Source organism: Oncorhynchus masou, chromosome 15 (assembly GCF_036934945.1).
Source record: "Oncorhynchus masou masou isolate Uvic2021 chromosome 15, UVic_Omas_1.1, whole genome shotgun sequence".
Lineage (NCBI taxonomy): Eukaryota > Metazoa > Chordata > Actinopteri > Salmoniformes > Salmonidae > Oncorhynchus > Oncorhynchus masou.
Genome location: NC_088226.1, coordinates 81,884 through 105,476, shown reverse-complemented (window position 1 = coordinate 105,476; position 23,593 = coordinate 81,884). Strand labels below are relative to the sequence as shown.

General features: G+C 45.4%; 2 protein-coding genes and 1 pseudogene across 3 annotated transcripts; 1 reads left to right on the top strand and 2 right to left on the bottom strand.

Moving 5' to 3' along the window:
• Positions 1-411: 411 nt before the first annotated feature.
• Positions 412-3,037, bottom strand: LOC135555262 (mitochondrial import inner membrane translocase subunit Tim29-like). Its single transcript, XM_064987575.1, has 3 exons — positions 2,964-3,037; positions 2,528-2,681; positions 412-2,027 (listed from the first exon to the last, which is right to left on the bottom strand). Exons 2-3 carry the CDS (start codon positions 2,634-2,636, stop codon positions 1,210-1,212), a joined length of 927 nt encoding a protein of 308 aa, XP_064843647.1. The 5' UTR covers positions 2,637-2,681; positions 2,964-3,037; the 3' UTR covers positions 412-1,209.
• Positions 3,038-3,047: 10 nt separating this feature from the next.
• LOC135555261 (protein YIPF1-like) lies at positions 3,048-7,201 on the top strand (annotated as a pseudogene).
• A 633-nt stretch (positions 7,202-7,834) lies between these two features.
• Positions 7,835-22,334, bottom strand: LOC135555260 (histone-arginine methyltransferase CARM1-like). 2 transcript variants are annotated; one of them, XM_064987573.1, is made up of 16 exons: positions 22,144-22,334; positions 19,613-19,738; positions 19,155-19,261; positions 18,891-18,995; positions 18,610-18,720; positions 18,076-18,253; positions 17,793-17,883; positions 17,519-17,600; positions 16,591-16,676; positions 15,853-15,942; positions 15,327-15,464; positions 10,811-10,900; positions 10,586-10,698; positions 10,077-10,154; positions 9,885-9,953; positions 7,835-9,604 (listed from the first exon to the last, which is right to left on the bottom strand). In XM_064987573.1, the coding sequence occupies exons 1-16, from the start codon at positions 22,283-22,285 to the stop codon at positions 9,447-9,449; spliced, it is 1,764 nt and encodes a 587-aa protein (XP_064843645.1). In that variant the 5' UTR covers positions 22,286-22,334; the 3' UTR covers positions 7,835-9,446. The 2 variants fall into 2 exon arrangements, with proteins under 2 accessions (XP_064843645.1, XP_064843646.1); XM_064987574.1 differs by having other exon boundaries at positions 19,613-19,735.
• Between the last annotated feature and the right edge of the window lie 1,259 nt (positions 22,335-23,593).

The following is a 23,593-nucleotide window of genomic DNA, read 5'->3' as shown; positions in this document are numbered from 1 at the left end:
CTCCACAATGATAAGGGAGGTTGGTCAAAGGCAATACGATTAACGGAATAATTACTCTCAAACGTTAGGAAGAAAGGATGCCCATTCTATCTACCTGAAGGGCAGCACAGCAACACACAGCTTCTATAATCCCAGGAAGAGGTGGCGGCAAAATACTGATTGACTGACCTCAGGGAGACAAACACTCACTTCTTATGGAAGAAGTCACACACTGAGAATTAATGCTACTGTGATATTAGTCCTGAGGAGGAAAGTATTAAAAAACAGTCTGGACTGGAGGAATCCAAAATTGCTACATGTTCCAATTAAATGTAAAATCTTGGTATATTCTTCCCTGGATAGTGCCTCTGCTTTGTCTAAGATCAAATCATGGGGAGGTATTCAGAGTAAATGATCATCACAAAACTCAAATTCTTACAATAGTACTTTAATTTGACAATAATTAATAAATCCAGACCATTTAGAGGAGGTTTATTGTATTGTTAAAGACGTGCTCCGGAACTTTGGTGACTTCTAAGTATGTTTTAAACCTCCCACTTTGGGCTGGATGTGTCAATGTGTAGTTCATACAGGCATAATCTATGAGCAGAATTACTGTTTCACCTCAATTAACCACGAAATCCCTAGTTTGAAAGCAACTGTTTTCCTGGAAGCTGTGCTTCGCCATTTTCCTACATTTTCCCCCACATGGGCCAGCCCCCTAACAATTATAGTTCTAGCTATTGAGCTTCAGCCCCTCACTATTTTAGTGACAGCTAACAAGATGCACACAGCAGAGCGAGAGCAATGACATGGTGAACATGTGACCACTTTTAGCTCGTGAGCGCTACTTTCAGAACTACTGGCTAAAACTAATTCAAAAGGGCCAGAGAATATCAAGTTTTGTAGTGGCCGTTTAGAGAATCTCTTTAACATGTTGCTGACCATGGCATCAATTATCATATCTCAGTATAGAGCACTAAATACCAAATAAGTATCATTAGTATCATTAGTAAACTGTTAACAGTAATTTATTTAACATCATGGCATGTCTATAGTCCAGAGTGTTAATAGGCTTGGGCGCTATATAACACGTTAAACAGTGCAGAAGGTACTCTTATACACACATACCATCTTGTCAACATCCAATAAATATGTCCTTTCAGAGATTCTTGTTCAGCCATCTCATTATGTTTGAGTCCATTAGGCCTTTGCTTGAGCTTGTGTCTGCTACTCCTGTGTCTCCGTCTCTGTCAGCGTCAGCTCCTGTGGTTCTGGGTCAGGTAGCTCCTGTGGTTCTGGGTCAGGTAGCTCCTGTGGTTCTGGGTCAGGTAGCTCCTGTGGTTGAGCAACAATGCCCATCTTTATTTTTATTGTTTCTACAAGATCTAAACTATCCATCTTTATCTGTTCTACAATGCCCCCCTCCTCCCCTACGGCTGCCGATGCCTTTTCCTTCTCCTCATTCTCCTCCGTCTTCAGAGGCATCCATGACTCTTTGTGCAGCCTCTCGTTATTCTGCACCCCCTGGACACCAGGGGGCACTGTGGCGGCCATAGCAGGCGGCAGGTGCTTGAACTCTTCATCGTTCACATCATAGTCCTTCATCTTATGGTCCAGGATCCACCAGCGACCCGCGAAGCCAATGTCCAGTACCCGCGTGTGGAGCTCCCTCCAGGGGATAGAGAGGTTGGAGCACTGGGCCTCGTAAAGACTGGCGTCCGGGTTGTAATCGGCGAAGTAGGTGAGTGAGACCACTCCCAGGCTGAGGTGACGTAACCTTCCCTCGTTACGAAGCTTCGCCAGCTTCTGCACGTGCCCATCCGATGTTCCACTGCGTATCCATGGCGTCAGGAGCCCGAGATGATTGGCTGTATCCAGGATGGTGGTCTCGAAGGAGGCGTCGTCGGGGTTTGTGTAGATGCAGGTGCCGGCTCCACCCAGAAGGCTCAGGTAGATGGAAGCTTTGATTGGCCTCTCCCACGCGCCCACCACAATCTCACGACACGCCTCCTTGTAGTCTCTGGACATGCCGCTAAACCACACACCTGATTGAGAGGGGAGAGAATTGTGAGAAAAAGACAGACAGCATTCACACGAGATAAGATAGATGGTTTACTAAAACAAAGACAAAACAGACTGACAGCATATCCCTAGACATGGTAGTGAGGCATGCACACAATTATAATGTTTTGTGTGCCAACACTATTGTATTGCATCTCCAAACTGACAGGGACTGTCTCAGAGAGAGGTCACAGCAATAACCTGTCACGTACCTTCCTCCACCCTGTGATTGCAAGCAGGGGCAACTGTGAAGGATCAACAGCTAACAATGCCTTTACATAGACGTGTATGAAGTACATTTTCAAATCTAACTTGTGTAAAAGCCACAACGTGATACAGTTTGTTTGAAGGTAATGTCACATAATCTGTTAACCTCATTAATGACTTTGGCAAGACCGTTAAGCAAGAAAGATCATGAGTTCGTTCAGGTTCGTAAAGGCGTGGTGGGCTAACACAGCAACCAAGAGATAGGTCGATTTCTTACCCAATTTGCTATTTTTCAACCTCTCCCATCGGGTGCCATTGGCGGGTGCTGCTCCTGCTTCTGCTACAGAGGTGGAGCACCATCTCCTGAGCACCCACGAGGCAGCCATGTCCGTCAGACAGAAGCCGATCGTTCCCGGAAGTTCACATTCGGACTGGCTCGGACCGGAAAAAACACAGCGGGTCAGAAAATACATGAATTTCCAATGTGAAAAAATTGAATTTATTGAGACAAAATGGCATGTCAGTGAAAAGTTGTATTATTATTATTTTTCCCGTAAAAAGAAAAAACAAATATCCAGTTCTGCTTAAAAAGAATGTCATTAAATCCCTGTAATATCATTATAAAGTAATAAATATAATGTCAGTACAAATGTTTTTTTTTAATTATTTTTGTTACATTCGGATAACACCCATATTACAAAGAAAACACTCACATTTGGCGCACCGCATTATCTTCCGTCTGTACCTGGTCACGTGAACATGATGATCCGTCTTGAGCCAACACAGGATCCGTTGTGTACATAAGGTGACGTGGAACAGGCGAGTGATAATGAGAATTTAGTGCACAGTAGTTGAAATTAACACCATTAGCTAGTTAGTTTATTCAGACATCCAACGCAGTACACATTTAAGAAAATATATTTAACTATGTGCTGCTGTTGTTCGGTGAGTTGATATTGAGATATAAAGCGAGACAACAGTGCTCGACAGCTGTCTAGGGTGGTCGTGTCAGCACTGCTAACAGCTGACTGGCTCGCATTGCGGACAACACAACAGAACCTCCTGCGACAAACAGGTAAGTCTCGGATCACGACTGCCAACGTATGACTATAAATCTGACGCTACCTAGCTAGAGTTACAGTAAACTATAGGCATAAACATGACACAGACTGCTAGCCTGCCAAACAGATCAACACAATCTGTCATTTGTCAGATTAAAAAATTGCACCTGCATATTCGATGTCGCATGCCTACACATGATGCTGTTACGTATGCTTTAGAAGGCAGCCAACAAAGAGAACATCTTGTCCATATGTAGCAAAAGCTAGCAGGCTACCCTATCTGGGAGAAGAACAGACTGTTGCCATACGTCAGACTCAACAGTTATATGAGTACATTTCTCATCTCCTTCCAGGTTTTGCATGAGGTGGTCATCTTTCCAGAGTTCCCATGGCGAATCCAGATGATCTGAAGTTCCAAGGTGAGGCTCATGGAGTGGCTCCCATCCTCCTCTCTCTGTTTATCCCCTTTCACCTCTTCACTCTTCCCCTCTCTCATTGTCTCTACATCTCTCACTGCCACTGTCCTGCACCTCCTCTCTCATTCCCTCACTCTAACCTCCGGTCTTCCTCTCCTCTAGAGTTTGAGGAGGCAACTGACCTATTGTTAGCAGACCCTGGGGCCTCCACCCTCAGTATGTCTGGCTCCAGCAGAACGGCCCCGGCCGGTGCCACTGGGGACATCAAACTGGACATGTCCGATGATGAGGGACAGGAGGAGAGTTCAGAGGTCAGGATGATGAATGAGTCCAATCACATCACTACATTAATAATCTGAAATTTTGCCTTTGTAATGACGTTTGCACAAACAGCCAAAAACCAAGCAATATGGGGATAACTGATTGACATTACTGTTTACAGCTCCTAAGAGGGGAGAAACAAACTAGCGGTTTCTGGACCTTTGAGTACTACCAGTCGTTCTTCAATGTGGATACAATGCAGGTACAATAGGCTTGAATGTGACTGGCCTATATGTTGCTGTTTCACATCTTCCATATAGAAACCGTAAATGTAGTGGTGTTAGTTGCTGTACAATGTCAATTGGTTGACTGACTTCCTGTCATGGGATGTAGGTGCTGGACAGGGTCAAGGGGTCGGTGATGCCTTTACCAGGACGGAACTTCATCAAACACCCTCCAGTCGAGTCCAGATTTGTATGGTAATAGACACAAATCACCACTATAGCTTAGATACAATTGTTCCTAGATAGTTAGATCTGAATTAGATTGGACCTTAGAATGTTAACTTTTATTGCCGTAAAACTGGAAGACAGTTTGCCAAACTCTGCATATCTTAGGTTGTAATGTGAACCACCTCTACCCAGACTAACCTTACCTCCTGGTTCCCCGTATGTCCAGGTCCCTTCTGGATCTGCGTGACGCTGGCGTTCTCTCTGGCCATCAGTGGGAACCTGTCCACCTTCCTGAACTCTCTGGGGAGCTCCCATTACCACTACAGACCCCAGTTCCACAGAGGTATGGTACCTGGGGGTTACAGCGTGGCTCCTTAGCAAATCTCACATGAAACCATTGATATGTAAACAAAGGGGATTGTTGACTGTTTTCTTTTTACGTTTCAGCACAGAGGCCCTTTTCAAGACCGTTATATTACATGCAATAGCAGTGTTGATTGCTTTTTCTCACTCCCTCAGTGACAATAGCTGCAGTAGTGATCTTCCTGTATGCCTGGCTGGTGCCCCTGGGTGTATGGGGTTTCCTGACCTGGAGGCAGAGGGAGGAGAGGCAGCAGAGTGGTTACTCCTTCCTGGATACAGTGTGTGTCTATGGCTACTCCCTCTTCATCTACATCCCCACCTCAGTGAGTCAGCAGACACACACTAGTGAATGTCTGGATTGTATTCAGCTAGCAAAACATATTCATCCCCTAGCTAAATGTTTTGTAATGGAAAATGAAGTTCAGATGGTACCTACTTTACGGTTTCATAGGTTTCTTTCGTTTTTGTGCCTAGTGAATATGACCCTTTCCTTTATAATATATTTCTATCCGATCGGGACCCAATCCAAACATTTTATTCTCAAGTAACAAACCAATCACCTCCCCCTCAGGTGTTGTGGATCTTACCATTCGAATGGCTCCAATGGCTCCTCATCCTGGTCGCCATGGTGATCTCTGGGTCGGTCCTGGTGCTCACCTTCTGGCCTGTCGTCCGTGATGACACCAAGGTGACTGCTTTTGCCACCGTGGCAACAATCGTCGTTCTCCATGCGCTGCTATCAATTGGCTGCAAGGTAAGAGCCCACTATAAGAGTGCTATGGGTAATAGTTACCTAGCCCCATCCTCCTAGGCCCTGTTCAAATACTTTGAAGAAGAATGGCAGTGATCATGGTCTGACATGAATATAGAAAGTAGTCATCATTTCACTTATCCCAAAAAATGTTTGAACCAGGCCCTAATCATAATCTAAATGGGAATGTCTCAGCTGTATGAGCCTCAGGGGAAATGTTTCATGTCTCATCTCCAACACCATACTTCAGTCTATGGCTAGCTATAAACCTCATAGTTCTTTGTTAAGTTTCTAACCCTTTATACCAGTCTCCTCTGTCCCTCTATGCTATCTTTCAGATGTATTTCTTCCAGACAGCGACTCGCACACCAGTTCCTACACTCGCACCCAGCAACAATATTGACCAACAAGGCCCACTGACCAAGAGGAACCAGGGGGAGGGAGATGTGTCAATGTTTGAGACCACTGGGGAATCTGAAAGGACTAGATAAAAGGTTTAGGTTTTTGTTACCTACTCTGTGAGCATTGGTAGAGTAGCTAGCTGGCTAACCACCAAACGGATGATGGCGATTTCGCCGTTGACTAACTACATTGTCGTGTGAGGACTGAGTCGAGAGGGAACGTTGGATGAAATCAGTTTGACACCTGTGTGGACGTTGTTTTTAGCTCCGTGGGTCCAGTCCTTTCAGATCAGATAAGGGGACGTAGCTCCTGCATACTCCGAAGCTCTAACCAATAATAAGGATCCAGAGGACTGACAAGTGGTCAGAAAGGTACCCATAATGTTGTGTTGGAGGTTCTGGATGTGTGAGCCCTACTCTAGTACATTATGGACTTAAGTGGATCAGCAGCCCATTAAAAGTACTGTGTGTTACACAACCCAACCAAGCCGCACTGTTTATCGGAGGACGCGTGACTTTCAACCTTCGTCTCTCCCGAGCCCGTACGGGAGTTGGAGCGATGAGACAAGATAGTAGCTACTAAACAATTGGACACCACGGAGGGAGAAAGAGGTAAAGAAGAAAATGATTCCGCTGTAAATTCTGCACTTGTATATTGTAATAAATCAATATTTATCATGGAGAAGTTGGATGCACCTCAACAGTCAGACTTCCTCTTATCTGCACTAAAAAACATGAGGAAGATCTGCTCTTCCATATGAGATCTGCTCCAACCAGCTCAGTTCTGTCATGTCAGTGCAGATGGAGACCAAGGAAAGGAGTTCTTTAGACTTGAAATCCTCAGCTGCAGTCTGATCTTGAGATGAGGGAAATGCTGTATGAATGAACTAATGTACTAATACAGGGGTGGCCAACCTTATCCACCTTAGCCAAGCAAAAACACCTGATTCTACAATCCGACGAGTTGGCTCAACAGGTATGTTACAGCTTGGCTAGTCAAGGCCTACTACACCCATGCCAGCCATCTGCGGGTGAGGTTGTATACCTCTTGAGATTGAAATGGGTTGTTCTAGAACTCAAACCACTCCTATGACCTGGAACGTGTAGTACTGTGCTGACTAATGTATCCACACAACTTTTTCTTTTTGTAGATACTTGTAAATTAAAGGGTTTGTCAGTGTATTTAATTATTCTTTCCTCTTTGTTCAGACTTCTGTTTGTGTGAATAAACTGTCCTTCCAGTCAATTGCTTGTCTTCTTGGTGTTGACTACAGCCCGAGGGCAGGGGTCTCTAACACCGGTCCTGGAGTGCTGTCTTGTGCTGGGCTGGAACAAAAGCCTGCCATCTGATTCAATTAAGATAAGTTGGTAGGTACTGGGCTGGAGATGGTGGATATTTTGCAGCCTTCCATCTTATCTACTATTTCATGAGGAAGTTGCATTGGCTCCAGCCCTCAAGTTGTCAGTGCTCTGCTTACTGTACGTTGAAAACAGATTCTTGTTTGCCCTGAGATTTGAGACAGCCGAGCACTTCAGATGTAGTTGCTTTGTGTGTGCTTGGAAGACATCCATTTACAGCTATATTCCTTGGACACGTCAATGTCTGCTGACCATGTAGGCTCAGTGTAAGGCACAAGATTTGACTTACCCTCAAGGTGACATAAAATCAGATTTCATTAGTGGTCCCTAACTGCTGGTTTTGGTTAGGAAAATATGATCCTAGATCTGTGGCTAATTGTCAGGGGCAATTTCTTACCTGGAGCAATACAAACAGGAGGCGGCACAAGTCTTCCTGATGCACTTTCCATCAAGAGGTCCCAGAGAAAAGTAGCGTTTGAATGCTAAGCTATCTCAAGTTAATTATAAGACTCGATCCAAAGATTTTTTTGGGGACTTCTCCACCAACATTTAATTTACTCCTTTTATACTTTTTTGTTTGTTGCTTTTCTGTGAAACAAATAAAGACAACTGAAAAGTTAACCCTACAAACTAGCAAGACATTTTCTCTTCATAAAACTTGCTAAATCAAAATTTAAACTCAGTCCACAAATTGTGACTGGAAGCAATGCATACATGTCCATTAAGTCTTTGTCTGAAGGTTGGGCAATCGACTTGCCCGGGAAAGGCGGGAGGAGAGGTTTAGATATGTTAAGAGTCTGGATATCATAGGTAGTGAGGAGGGAAAGAGGTGACTTCCTACTCCATCTATTCTGAACTCCCCACCTCAGTCTGAACCGCAGTCTCAAAATGAAGGAAAGGAAACCGGGGAAGAATGTAAACTAGGATACAGCTGCTCCAACGGCCAACATCAGTGTCCTTGGTCCATACTGTCAGTCTGTCTTTCTGTGGGTTCATCCTGCTTCCACCAATACCGTTGGCTCAATGCAATCCTGATTGGCTATGAAGGGGAGTGGGGGGCCGGGTCTGCTGCAGTGTCCTCGAAGCTCATTGGCTTTGGACAACACACCTCAATCGGAGGTGAGGTTCTAACAGAGTTCCAGAGTTGATGTTCTTCAAGATCACGTCATACACACTGACATCTAGGCTACGTCTCAAATGACACCCTAGTCCCTTTCCAGTGCACTTCATGTGGCTCTAGTCAAAAGTAGAGCGCTGTATATGGAATAGGGTGTCTTTTGAGATAGCCTAGGTCTACTGGGCTAAAGACTACCACTATGGATGACCAGACAAACACCTTGGGGGGAGCTAGCTATCGCTCTGGAATGGGGCCGTTTAAGGAGAGAGGCTCTACAGGCAGGTGGAGAAGTGCCTCAATATGAAAACAAAATGGCATCAGTGAGGGGTGTTCATAGTGTTCTACTGTACAGGAAAGCCCTCTGTCCTTTCAGTGCAGATCTGTAGTGGGGGACATCCAATCCAGCGATAAGGGGGGGGGGATAGCAACTGGCTGCAGTGGATGGGGTTGGGTTTGTGTTTGGTGGAGGAGGAGGAAGGGTGGGGCATCACACTGGCACAAGGGGAGGCGAAATGTCCAAAAGGGAGGGAACCCGGATAAAGGAGATGATACCTGCTGTACAGTCGTGCATTGAGTTATTCTTTGCAGCAAAAGTCTCTGTGTTCAATGTGTATGTGTAGGTGTACATGTGTCTGTAAAGCATAAAAAAGGTCCAGTCAAACAAAGTTCAGTTCAGCTCTCCATTCAGAAAAACTGCCAAATCTTTGTGCTGATCAGTCTGTCAGTTGAAAGTAGAGGTGCTGCCACCCTCTGGCTGGACTGGTGATATCATAGCTGCTGCACGATGATGAGAGGGGGAGATGGGGAACAGCTCTCAAAGCGGAGAGAGCGGCGGGGAGGGACGGATATGAGAATAACTCCAGTGATAGAGAGATGGACAGTAAAGGACAAAGGAAGGTGCTGAAGGGACAACACGACAGCACTGGTTTTGGTATTCTGGTTCTGGCTGTGGTCGGTCGGGGGGAGGGGCTAGTAGAGGTCATGCAGGGGTTCGGATGTGAAGGGTGACGAGGTCTTAACTCCCATAATGCATGGTGTTGCTAGGGATGGCCATGGGAGAGGCCATGGAGATGGCGGGTCCCCCCATGGTGAACTGGTTGGTGACGGGATAATTCTGCTGCTGCTGGTTAGAGCTGCTGCTGCTGCTAGGACCTGATTGGCCAGTAGAAGCTCCTGGAGAGATGGGGTGGGGGGTGGGAGGGAGAGAGGGGGAAAGTGTTATCACCTTCCCTTGATTGGTTGTGGGCCAACTATGTCACAGGCGTTTAGGAAACTTGACTTGATGTAGTTTAGTGCAGCCCCCCCCCCAGGTGCACATTTTGTTTTTTGCCCTAGCATTACACAGCTGATTCAAATAATCAAAACTTGAGTTCGTTATTTAAATCATTTTAGGAAACCCTTGTATACATTACATTACATTTAAGTCATTTGTATAGTGTATAAAGAGACATACCCTGGACGATTCCGGTGCTCATGATGGAGCCCATCCTGGAGTGGGTGTGATTCACTATCCCTGTGTTCACTGAGGGCGGGAACAGAGGAAATAGTGAGACTGTGTATTAACGCACACACAAACGTGCAAACACACACAGTCAGTCACACGGTCTGTGCTTGTCTGTCAGCCCATCAGTCCGTAGTATCCTACCGAGGGGGATGAGGTTGTTGTGGGACACCGTCGAGCCGCTGCCCATGACTGTACTGAGGTCATAGGCTGTAGGCATCCCTGAGAGAGAGAGAGAGATGAAAGGGTGAGACGGGGAAGAGAGTGAGATGGGGAGGAGAGGGAACGAGAGAGATGGGGAGAGAAAGGGAGCGAAATGGGAATAAAGCACAGGAGAAACATAAGCATCCTTTCTCTCTCACACACCGTTTTCCCCTCAGAGAGAGCATGCATCCCCCATCTATCAGCTGCTCTGTCAGCCTGATCTATTCTGTGATATCCCTACAGTTTAGTAAGACATTTAGTCATGATGTTGTATGGATACTTTTGCCTGATGATGCTATCATGGGTCAGATTGTGTGTATCGTCTGTGCGTTTACCTGACACAGCAGTGTTCTGCCTCATGCAGTGTGTGTGTGTGGGTTCTGCCCCATGCAGTGTGTATGTCCTCTGTGTGTGTCCTCTACCAGTGTCCTCTATGTGTGTGTATTTACCTGACACAGCCATGCCCTGGCTCATGCTGTAGGCCCCCCCAGTGTTCCACATGGTCTCAGAGGGGGAGGTGTAGTGCGACCCAGGAGGGGGGGTGGGGGTGCTGCCTGTGTACCTACAAAAACACACACATACACAACAACATACACGCCATGAGAGGGAGCTCCCCTTCCCCCCTCGTTATCCTGAATGGCACAGGCCGAGGGCAGCGGAACAGACCAACTCACCTGAAAAAGGGGTTCTTCAAGTCCAGGAGGTTGCTGGACTTGGAGCCTGTCTGGTCCACTTGGGCAACAATACTGATGTCGTAGCTTTGTCTGTGAGGAGGGAGGACAGCCAGGGATTGGTATGGGAGGAGGTGAGAATGGAGGAGGATAGATTAACACAGACCAACACAGACAGACAGAGAAGCACAGATTCAGCAAGCACACATCTGTAATACACATATATACCGTGCTTTCGGAAGGTATTCAGACCCCTTGGCGTTTTCCACATTTTATTACATCATTTTTAACATTTATTATTATTTTATGTTTTAAATCCCTCAATCTAAACACAATACCTCACAATGACAAAGCAAAAATAAGTTTGTAGTTTCTTGATTTATATTATTTAAAAAAACTGAAATATGACATTTTCATAAGTTTTCAAATCCTTTGTTGAAGCACCTATGGCAGCAATTATAGCCTAGTCTTCTTGGGTAGGACGCTACAAGCTTGGCACACCTGTATTTGGGGTGTTTCTCCCATTCTTCTCTGCAGATCCTCTCAAGCTCTGTCAGGTTGGATGGGGAGCGTTGCTGCACAGCAGACCACCATAGTCCCTGTGCCCAAGGACACTAAGGTAACCTGCCTAAATGACTAGCGACCCGTAGCACTCACGTCTGTAGCCATGAAATGCTTTGAAAGGCTGGTCATGTCTCACATCGATGCCATTTGCATACCGCACCAAAAGATCCACAGATGATGCAATCTCTATTGCACTCCACACTGCCCATTCCCACCTGGACAAAAGGAACACCTATGTGAGAATGTTATTCATTGACTACAGCTCAGCGTTAGTGTCCTCAAAGCTCATCACTAAGCTAAGGACCCTGGGACTAAACGCCTCTCTCTGCAACTGGATCCCGGACTTCCTTACGGGCCGCCCCCAGGTGGTGAGGGCAGGAAACAACACATCCGCCACGCTGATCCTCAACATGCGGGCCCCTCAGGGGTGCGTGCTCAGTCCCCTCCTGTACTCCCTGTTCACTCATGACTGCACGGGAAGAAAGGACTCCAACACCATCATTAAGTTTGCCGATGACAACAGCGGTAGGCCTGATCACCGACAACATCGAGACAGCCTATAAGGAGGTCAGAGACCTGACCGTGCGGTGCAAGGAGAACAACCTCTCCCTCGATGTGATCAAGAGAAAGGAGATGATTGTGGACGACAGGAAAAGGAGGACAGAGCACGCCCCCATTCTCATCGACGGGGCTGTAGTGGAGCAGATTGAGAGCTTCAAGTTCCTTGGCATCCACATCACCAACAAACTAACATGGTCCAAGCCCACCAAGGAAGTCATGAAGAGGGCATGACAAATCCTATCCCCCCTCAGGAGGCTGAAAAGATTTGTCATGGGTCCTCAGATCCTCAAAAGGCTCTACAAGCTGCCAGCTGCACCGTCGAGAGCATCCTGACAGGTTGCATCACTGCCTGGTATGGCAACTGCTTGGCTTCCGACCACAAGGCACTACAGGGGGTAGTACGTACGGCCCAGTACATCACTGGTGCCAAGCTTCCTGCCATCCAGGATCTCTATACCAGGCTGTGTCAGAGGAAGGCCCTAAAAATTGTCAAAGACTCCTGCCACCCTAGTCAGACTGTTCTCTCAGATACCGCATGGCAAGCGGTACCGAAGCGCCAAGTCTAGGTCCAAGAGGCTCCGAAACAGCTTCTACCCCCAAGACATAAGACTCCTGAACAGCTAATCAAATGGCTACCTAGACTATTTGTATTGCCCCCCCTCCCTGCGCAACACAGAGAGGTAGCCATTTTTCCTCCCGGTCCTAGTGAAAAGCCAACTGTCCCGGTTGATATATTATCGAATAGATATTTGAAAAACACCTTGAGGATTGATTATAAAAAACGTTTGCCATGTTTCTGTCAATATTATGGATATAATTTGGAATTTTTGCCTGTGTTGTCGTGACTGCTATTTCCGGTGGATTCCTCTGCATAACGCATCAAACTAACGGAGGTATTTGGATATAAAAAATATCTTTATGAACAAAAGGAACATTTGCTGTCTAACTGGGAGTCTCGTGAGTGAAAACATCCGAAGCTCAAAGGTGAAACGATTCATTTGATTGCTTTTCTGATTTGTGACCAAGCTTCCTGATGCTAAGTCTACATAATGCTATGCTAGGCTATCGATAAACTTACAAACACTTGTATTGCTTTCGCTGTAAAGCATAATTTCAAAATCTGAGACGACAGGGTGATTAACAAAAGGCTAAGCTGTGTTTCGCTATATTTCACTTGTGATTTCATGAATATGAATATTTTCTAGTAATATTTTTTGACTGTTGCACTATGCTATTCAGCGTTGCTGATGACAAATATACCGGATCCGGGATGGGTTAATAACTAAGGTTAATAACTCTACGTACATGTACATATTACCTCAATTACCTTGACACAGGTACCCCCTGTATATAGCCATTGTTATTTACTGCTGTTCTTTTATTATTAGTTATTCTTATGGCATACTTTTTTTATTGGTATTTTCTTAAAACTGCATTGTTGGTTAAGGGTTTGTAAGTATGCATTTCACAGTAAGGTCTACACCTGTTGAATTCGGCGCATGTGACAAATACAATTTGATATGATTTTCTGGTCTCTCCAAACATGTTTGATCGGGTTAAAGTCCGGACTCTGGCTGGCCACTCAAGGACATTCAAAGACTTGTCCCGAAGCCACGTCTGCATTGTCTTGGCGGTGTGCTTAGAGTTGTTGTCCTGTTGGAAGGAGAACCTTCGCCTGAGTGCTCGAGAGCTGGTTTTCATCAAGGATCTCTCTGAACTTTGCTTTGTTCATTTTGCCTCGATCCTGACTAGTCTCCCAGTCCCTGCCTCTGAAAAACATCCCCACAGCATGATTTGTAAGTCGCTCTGGATAAGAGCGTCTGCTAAATGACTTAAATGTAAATGCTGCCATCGCCATGCTAGGGACGTAGGGATGGTGCCAGGTTTCCACCAGATGTGACACTTGGCATTCGGGCCAAAGAGTTCAATCTTGGTTTCATCAGACCAGAGAATTGTGTTTCTCATGGTCTGAGAGTCCTTTAGGTGCCTTGTGGCAAACTCCAAGCAGGCTGTCATATGCATTTTAATGAGGAGTGGCTTCCATCTGACCACAACCACTAAGGCGTGATTGGTGGAGTGCTGCAGAGATGGTTGTCCTTCTGGAAGGTTCTCCTATCTCTACACATGAACTCTGGAGCTCTGACAGAGTGACCATCGGGTTCTTGGTCACCTCCCTGACCAAGGCCCTTCTCCCCCGATTGCTCAGCTTGGCCGGGAGGGCAGCTCCAGTAAGAGTCTTGGTGGTTCCAAACTTCTTCCCTATTGAAGAATGATGGAGGCCACTGTGTTCTTTGGGGACCTTCAATGGTGCAGAAATGTTTTGGCACCCTTCTCCAGATCTGTGCCTCGACACTATCCTGTCTCGGAGTTTCCCAACAATTCCTTCGACCTCATTGCTTGGTTTTTGCTTTGACATGCACTGTCAACTGTGGGACCGTATATAGACAGGTGTGGCTTTCCAAATCATGTCCAATCAATCTAATTTACCACAGGTGGACTCCAATCAAGTTGTTGTAACAGCTCAAGGATGATCAAAGGAAACAGGATGCATCTGAGCTCAATTTCGAGCCTCATAGCAAAGGGTCTGAATACTTACGTAAATAAGGTAAGTTCATGTATTTTAAATAAATTTGCAAACATTTCTACAAACTTGTTTTCACTTTGTCGTTATGGGCTGGTGTGTGTAAATTGCTGAGGATTTTATTTATTTCATACATTTTAGAGTAAGACTATAACCTCACAAAATGTAGAAAAAGTCAAGGGTTCTGAATACTTTCCAAAGGCACTGGGTAGCTCCAAAAATATTGAGGCAGTGAGACATTTTGTTGTTTTGATACATGAGGTTGCAGACGCACAAATATCATCCACGAACCCCACCCCACCAAATGCTAACCTCCCCTGTTATTGTAGTGGTGAGAGGTTAGCATGAGGTTACAGTGTAAACATGGAAGGAACGCTTACACTAACTTCCTCACTCATTATTTACGATTCATTCAGGAATATATGTAATCATGGTAGCATCCACAGTATTTAGAAACATTATATTGTTATTTACAATAAAAGTGACTCAAAAATGACAATTCATTAGTTTCCATTAATTTCAATTGGGCACAAAATAATTGGAACCTATTTCTAAATGGTTCACCTGATATGGATGAAAATTAAATTAAAGCTTAGTCTGCACTTCATCCCCATAGTCATTGTATGAGGCAATTTTCTTTAGAATTGTCGCTGTCCAAATACTTTTGGAGCTCACTGTATATCACCTACACACATTCATTCAGAACTGTCATAATATAACACAAGCCTGGGCCTAGAGGTGAATGGCAACACACTAACACCAAAGCCTCCCCTCCCCAACAGACTCCCAGTAGATCCCTCTACAGTCTCTCACCTCTTGTTGGCGATGAGCAGTGCTGTGCCGGAAAGTGTGTCTCCTGCCTTGGTGAAGAGGGGTGACTGGAGCAGACAACGGACCTGGTACCAGTGGGTCAGGGGCTCTGTGGGGGCTGTAGAGAGCCACACTGTCACCCTGCAGAGAGGGGGGGGATTAGAGGTCAGTATACTTTAAGGTTCAATCAGCGTCATCCTACTACTGTACAAGCATGGTCAGATATTCAGTAGGAACAGCCCTTTACAACATATTGTGAAATGTTTCTATTGTGAATGTATTGTATTGCTTTTAAGTTGTAGCCGCTTTATGTCTTTGTGTTTATTTCAATGTCTGTGAGAAAAAGAAGTGATGAAAGAAAAAGGAAAGTGACGGTGTGGCTGTAGTCAGGATCCATGTAGGTCAGGAGTCCTGGATCCATGTAGGTCAGGAATCCTGGATCCATGTAGGTCAGGAGTCCTGGATCAAGTGATTTTACTCCTGACCACACACAATTCAGCCCTGGTTAAGGCAGCCCAGGCCAACTTACATTGATCCCATGAACGCTACGTCGAACCAGAAGGCCAGGCCGTGCACCAGCCCTGAGTGCATCATATGGAACTTAAAGGGAATCTCTATCCTGAAAGAGAGAGCGAGAGAAGGGAAAAGAGGGAAAGAGAAAAGAGTGGGATAAGCGTTAGTCTAGTTAAAGGGGCAATCAGCTGTTGCTACATCCATTTTTTGGACATAAATTAATGATATATACCCATTAAGTCTTGAAGAATATAACTTATAAATGCCTCATGAGCTTAGTTCAACTCCCGTACCCCATCAGAACCCAAAATATAACCTTGTTTTACTCCAATATTTGTAAACAAAGTAAATGTAAACAATATATATCATCAAAACATGGTTAAAACTATAATGTTGATATCATGGATGGTCAGTCCTTGCATCCATAGCTCAGTCTATGAATTTGAGAGTGGTTACATTTCTCCAGGCCCATCCCTCCGTTTTTTACATAAGGAAGGACGGGGAATTGGCTTTGTTATTGTTACTACTGCTGATTGCTGCTTTAAGGTTTTCTTTAGACACTAGAAGGAATTATGTAGTACTTTTGCTGATGTAGAAAATTCCAAATCGGAAGTAGCCCCATATTAGAGAAGTAGGACACCCCTACATTCAGTAACATGTATCTACGCATCTCAATTCTCAACTCAATCTATGAATAACAATTCAATAATAAATATATGAGGGAATAACAGACACAGACAAACGGCACACAGACCTGTACAAATCCTCCTCTTTGGCCTCCAGGAAGTTGACTGTGTATTTGACTGACTTGGCCATCAAGATACGGATATCAAATGTGTCCTGAGAGGTGGAGGGAAAGAAAGAGGAGGAAGGAGAGAGACGGGGAAGAGGGAAGCAAGAGTATCCAGGTAAGTCCCAGTGAGGTAGAAATGTTTTACGGCAGCATTGGCTAGAGTTGGTACGGAGACGGTCTATGACTTAATTTAATGATCTAGAACAGAGGCTGTACCCAGAACCAGGCCCTCCGACCGGGCCCGGCTCACCCAGCAGAGTAACAGAGGAGTAGGCACGGAGGAGGCCTACACAGCTGACTACCGCTGGAAAATGATGTGTATGTGTCGGTGTGTGTGGTGTGTCGCTGTGTGTGATAAAAAGGGTTGAGATTAATTCAATGAATAACCATTATGAGCAGTGACAGTACTGTTGAAACCTCACTGTTGGTTCTGTGGTGTAAGACTGGGGGAGCTGGATTGGGCGAAAACATTGGGATCCTAAACTCAGACCGCATCTAACTTATTTATCCCAGCCGTCATAACACACACAGTGTGACGGTGGTATCTTCTACCACAAACACACACTCCCATACAGTCCATCTCCTATCCTGCATCAGTGTTTGCCCATAAACACACATACCTCATGTACCACCCTTAGACATAAACAAACACACAGGCCAGTCCGTACTATGCAACCCAATTTTCCACAAACAGCTCGTCCCCACATACCCCCTGACTATTTCAGGCCTTAAACACCCCTCCCATATACATATCCTAGTTAACCGCCCCCCCCTGCACCCCAATCATCTTGGGGGGGGGGTATCGCTTTAACCGACATGGTGTGCGGGGCAGGCAATGTCAGAAGATGGGTGTTCAAGAGTCTGACATACAACTGCGAATTCTACGTACCACAATGGGCTGGCGAAAGTACTCATCCACCGCTGCTCCTCGCAGGGCTGAGAGGTCCACACCATGGAAGGAAGGCTGGTACCTGAATGAGGGAGAGAGAATCATCATCAACTCAATCCCATCAACTACAGCAGCACAACAAAAAGTGACTGATATCTCCGTACATTCACTGCTTCTACTCCCAGAGCTTCTTCTCTTGCCACTTCCCCCCCGTCCCTCCAACCCCATCCTTCCTCCTACTCCCCGTTTCTCTCCTCCCTCCCCTCCTACTCACCAGAAGTTGGCCTTGGTGAACTGCTCCATGTAGAGCTGTTCGTCTGTGAAGGGGGCCAGGTGCACGTCACCGATGGTGGGGAACATTTTACCTGCGACACACATGAAGCCAGTTAATGATGGTACAATCACCAGTGGCTAGTCACGATGAATATGTCTCTCAGTTTTAAAATGTAGAATATTATTTACTGCTTGGGTTTCAAAATAATCTTTAGACCTTTTGACATTTTCTCCCTTTCTCCTTCCCTCCCTATGCTCTCCCTCCAACCTTCCCTCTGTCTCACCACTAGGCTTGAGGAACTTCTTGGCGTGGAGGTAGCTCTCCAACATCCTCTCGTTGAAGAGCATGTAGCCCATGGGCTCTGAGATGATGATGTCCACCTGCTCAGGTAGCGTAACCTCCTCTACTTTACCAGGGATCACCACCACACGGTCCCCTAGACGGTTAGTGTTCACCAGGAGCTAGTGGGGGACACACCAGAGGGTTAGAGTTCACCAGGACCTAGTGGGGGGGGTGGGGGGACACCAGAAGGTTAGGGTTCACCAGGACCCTGTGGAGGGGACACCAGAGGGTTAGAGGTCACCCGGACCTAGTGGAGGGTTAGTGTGTGTGTGTATGAGAGTGAGACTGATACATCTGCCAGATTTATGGCTACATAGCATGTCAAGAAGAGGATAGGGTTAGAGCAGGGGTGGCAAACTTTTCAGCTCGAGGGCTTTGATTAGTTTGTCAAAATCAATTTGCGGGCCAGAAAAAGTGCAGTTAATTGAAAATATATAGGTCACTAAATTTCAGCATAGTTTAGTGTGTCTGTTACCTCTGCATGCTGGGCCATGGTGCTGGCCTCCACAGCGTAGACCTTCCTAGCCCCAGCCTGAGCAGCAAAGAATGACAGAATCCCTGAACCACAGCCCACATCCAACACCACCTAGAGAGAGAGAGAGGGGAATGGACTCTAATTCTTTCCTGGTAAAGACATCAATGAAATCCAGCAGTGTCTACTGCCCAATCCAATTAAACAACAGTTTAGTTTCAAATACAGCAAAGGACTCAATTCAGAACAAGCTATATTTAAGTCCCAGGACAGTGCATCAGTACCTTGTCCTTGAAGTCAGTGTGGTTCTGGAGGATGGCCCTCTGATAGGTTCCTGTCCTGACGTAGTCCTGCATCATGTTCTGCTGCTGGGAGAGGTAGCCATAGAACTGGAGGAGCGAAGGAGAGAGAGAAAGAACAAGGGAGAGAGAGGAAAATAAAGTGACAGAAGAGCTTATTTTTCATGAGGTGTTTTAATATGGTCACTGAGCTAATAAAGGTTGGAATAAATGATTTATTGCAATGCATGTCAGATTCTGCGTGTGCACCTGGAAGTACTGTACTGCGGATGATTCCTCTGTCCTGTCGCTGAAGACCGACTGCTCTCCACTGTGGCCGCGGCAGTTCTTCAGGAGGTTATAGAACGATGAGAACTCTGAGGAGATCGTCATAACAGGTAACAGCAGGACAAATCAGACAAGTTATAAACGGTCTTAAGCCAGTCATAATGGGGAGAAATCAAACAAACAATAATAATAACCAATTATAACAGTTCACAAGGATGACAGAGGCAAGACAAGTATGAGAAACAATAAGAATCTCTTTATGAGGACAGGAACATGTGCACTAGGACAGGGATTCAAAGACAGACACACAGGAGACAGAGGGTCAATGACAGAGACAGATATAGCCTACTGGCAGGCAGTCAAAGACAGACAGAAAAAACAGACAGACAATGACAGCATTCTCTGAGACAGAGTGGCGTTGGTTGCCGGGGGTTAGCTACCTGCAGGTGAGGTGAACTGTAGCAGGACGCTGTTGCAGCCCAGCGTGATGATGAACGACTGTTTCCCCACGCGACTGCACTCTGTGTCCCTGGAGACCGAACACTTGAACACACATGTCTCCTCTGCTGTGAGAGGAGTCAAACAATAGTTAGGGCCTAGCAACATTCCTACAACAGGTCATTCATGGAATAAGTGTGGCACAGGAGTACGTGGCTTCCCGTAGGTCACACAACATGAAGAACAACATGCTAACAGAACTGGCCTGATCACACACATCGCTTTATTGACTCAATTAGCATTATAGCATCTCATGGATAGCAGCAAGCAAAGAGCTATTTTTAACCTCCTTTAGCTAAGGGAAAGTGGGTAATTTCTTATATTGAAGCTATTTCACACACACCCCTGGATGATTAAGATGACATAGTTTTAAAGACTGGATATGTGAAAGCAATATATTGGCAAGGTAGGTCTAGTGCTGTGCCCGCATGGCAGTGAGATAATCTGTGGTATAATCCAGCAGTTGTGATGGGATTAAGACTAGTGCTGTTACTTAGATTAGCCAGATGCAGCATGTTTTATTAACAGACCAAACTAGCGTCTGACACCGGATTATCCTGCGATAAATATGAGAGCCGGAGTGTGTGTGTTGCTTAACAAGTGTGTGTTCGATGCAAAGGCTGGGAGATAGAGTGCATGATTTAAAATATGTAGGCTACAACCATCTCCCTCCACTAGACCTGGCCTGTCTACAAGGCCCACAGCTGAACATTGTGGTAAACGACAATGACAGATGGGGGACAAGGACTGTCACTATAGACATGTTACAGATATGGAACAACCAGATGACAGTCATGTCAATGTTCTAACAGGATAATGTCAGGTCATAATAGACACTTGTCAAAGTGAAGAGCAAAATTGTGCTATTTTTGCTGGGTCAAGGCATTGCCCCTCATGGACAATGTAATTACACCCATTCCAGCATGAAAGACAGACAGTACTAATGTGCTGTGTTTGATTGAGGTGCTTTTGTGTCTATAATAAAGCAGAAATAAAATGATTGTGTGGCAAGACACTGAGGTTATTTTTCCACGTGGAATTACTTTAGACTCAGTCGTGCTGCTCTATGTAGCAATTCAATCGGGAGTTCATTCCTGCCTGGTGTGGAAACGTTTATCTTCCATCATCATGGGAATGTTGGAAGAGGAAACGGCTGTTGGGCCTATGGACCGGACCAGGCAATCACACATATCATAAAACTTTGATAGGACACCTTGAAAAACATCCTGCCACACATACATTTCTACTTTCCCCACAGCCCAAGCTTGACTGTATCAAAACTAGGGACATCACGGCTTCTTGAAAGGGACATCCCATCTGTGCCTCAGTGTAACAAAAGCTGCAAGCGCTCAGCGCGAGCACACAAGTGATCGACAGGGGAGTAGGGAGGTGGGGGACTAGCTGGCTATTGTTCAGGGGAGAACAAAGATGAATAACTAATACGAGCCTGGTTTAGCTCATCGAAACACAAGGACCCATATTTAGCCTGTTTCAAAAATATATATTTCGTGTATCGATATTTATTCACTCAGCTAGGCATCTACAGTAGATTAGATAACCATAAAGTAGTACGCGCGAGCCACCGGGGTTAGCTTGCTTGTTTGCACCGCTGTGCGCAAAGACGACGTTCCAAAACAAAACACACTTTTAAGATACCCATCTCAAAGAGTCAAATGTTATCTTGCTTTATCATAACTATCAAACTAGCTAATAAAGAGGGCAATGCTCAAATGACGCAGTTTGTTTTAACTGTTAGAACTCTGTGGCATTAAGGGCAAACCATTGCGTAGTATGGCTGATAGCTTATTGGGGCAAAAATGAAAGGGCACGTTAACATGTCAATTAGCTTTGGCTATCTGCGTTAATGTGTAGCGAGCTGGATAAAGTGCTCAGCTGCGGGATAGGATAGTGCATCATTGAAAGGCAATCTGGCGCTAAATTGTTAGCAAGTTGATATTAGTAAACAGGGGTAGATGGGTATCTAATGTGCTTGGTCACACTTAGCTTGCTGTCCAGGAAACGTCTCGTGTGAGCTAAAACAGACTACTTCGCATTAAATAAATAAGTTAAAGAATATTCCTCAAGACAAATAGATAGGAATAAAAACGTGGTCCACAAGCCACGAAATGAGCGCAGTAAGCTTGCTAAAGCTAACCACCTATAGTTAGCTAAGCTAACAACAGTGTGCGCTGTCGTGGTGCTGGAGAAGTAACGTTAGCTACCTAAGTTATGGTAGCTAGCTAGCTAATAGCGATAAGTGAAAACAGTCCCCATTACGTTGGATTCTATAGGTGGAACCAGTCGGTTTTAAAGTGGAACCCCCACCCGCACACACGTGCAAGACCAGGCACTCGCATCGGTTAGCTAGCTAGCTTTTTAGCATTTAGCTCTGGCTAGTTAGCCAGGGTAACGTCAGTTAACAAGGAGCCCAGGCCGAACCGGGGTATGGAAGAGCTGTCTCAAGTCCACTCACCGTTGGAGAGGTTGATCAGCGCCGCGTCCTGTGTGGCTTTCACCTCCAGTCGTAGAGGCTGCTGCTCGGAGTGACGCTGTATTTCTCCGTTTGCGTCTCCGATTGAGAGGAGCCGCACGCCGGGAAACACCGACACCGCCATCTTCGATCTGTGGGAAGAGACAGCTCACTGTGGCCTCACATCCAGCGTTGGACGTGCACTCACGACAGGAAACGGGATACACACAGCTCTACCGCCACTCTGTGGCCGAGAGGCAAACTGCTTAGTGCAAATACAGTAGACTTTGCGCTGACTTCTGTTGTCACTGCTGTACACTTTCAGAAAAGACAGTATAGTTAGTTGGACAAAGAGAGAAATAGGGGATCTTGAATAATCATTTGAATTAAATAAAAATATCAGACTGTCAGCCAGGCTGCGTTTCGTATCCTGGTCTGTTAAATCTGTGTGAATAATATTGGTTCTGCTGTGTAACATGTCATGCAGCAAGTACCAAAACCTACAACTTTGGGCAGTGGCTAAATACAGTTTATCTGGCAGACTATTGGCAAATATGCACTGAAATTACTTGAGCAGCATTCTATGTGACAGGGATGAGCAAGTCTGGTCCACGGGGGCCTGAGTGCATGTCTGTTGTCTTTTGTTCTCTCCAAATCAGCATGTGATTTATAAACCAGGTATGAAGTGCCAGGCGAAAGAGAAAAGCAGCAGACACTCAGGTCCCTACAGGAGTTGCCTACCCCTGATACTCTTGTGTGTTCTAGCCAGTCAGCTTAAGGGGGCCACTCTTAACAAACTCCTTGATAAAACATGAGACTCAAGGAGATGTTGAAGGTGAAATTATACATTTTATTAAATTATTCAGTCAATACATGTCACGGTACCATTCTAAGACAAATACACACAAAAGAAACGTTAAGGCACAACAGGATGACAGTGTTTTCCACATGTATGAATCCATCCACCAGAGCATTTCAGTGACTAATATTTGTAAAAAGAGGTGCTCTGCTTTCCCCATGCATTATGGACACTGTAGTCCTCAAAGGTTCTCTGTTCACTTTATTATAACGTCAGAGAAATCAGTCTCTGTCACCATAGTGAAAAGAGCTTGCGTTCCTCCATCTCCTTTCCTGCATGGCCACTGATTTGAAAGGACTTGGTAGGCAAGACCAATAGTACTGTGAAAATCTATGTAGGCCTCGTCCTTTCACCTATCAGTGGTCAAGTCTGAGGACATTATTGAAGACATGTTTCTGGGTATTGGAACATGTTGATGGGCTGTTCTCCAGTTTTTAGCAACACTTCATGTTGTAATAAGAACACAGTATGGTTCCTAAACATTACTCATTCTCTTGTGTTGTTTTTCAACTTCTTCAGGTCCTCTTTAAGTGTTTCTGATTAATCAAGTGGGAAAGTAAATGCAGATTTAGGCCTCAACAGGTCTCGTGTTAA

What these genes read in the sequence shown, in the direction of transcription:
- LOC135555262 (XM_064987575.1), bottom strand. Translation starts at nt 2,636, where the DNA reads ATGGCTGCCTCGTGGGTGCTCAGGAGATGGTGCTCCACCTCTGTAGCA. An exon ending in GTTGAAAAATAGCAAATTGG is followed by an intron (nt 2,028 to 2,527) that starts GTAAGAAATCGA and finishes CCTCTCAATCAG; the next exon opens with GTGTGTGGTTTAGCGGCATG.
- LOC135555260 (XM_064987573.1), bottom strand. Translation starts at nt 22,285, where the DNA reads ATGGCGGTGTCGGTGTTTCCCGGCGTGCGGCTCCTCTCAATCGGAGAC. An exon ending in ACTTTCGCCAGCCCATTGTG is followed by an intron (nt 16,677 to 17,518) that starts GTACGTAGAATT and finishes TCCACCTCTCAG; the next exon opens with GACACATTTGATATCCGTAT. An exon ending in CAACAACCTCATCCCCCTCG is followed by an intron (nt 9,954 to 10,076) that starts GTAGGATACTAC and finishes TCCCGCCCTCAG; the next exon opens with TGAACACAGGGATAGTGAAT.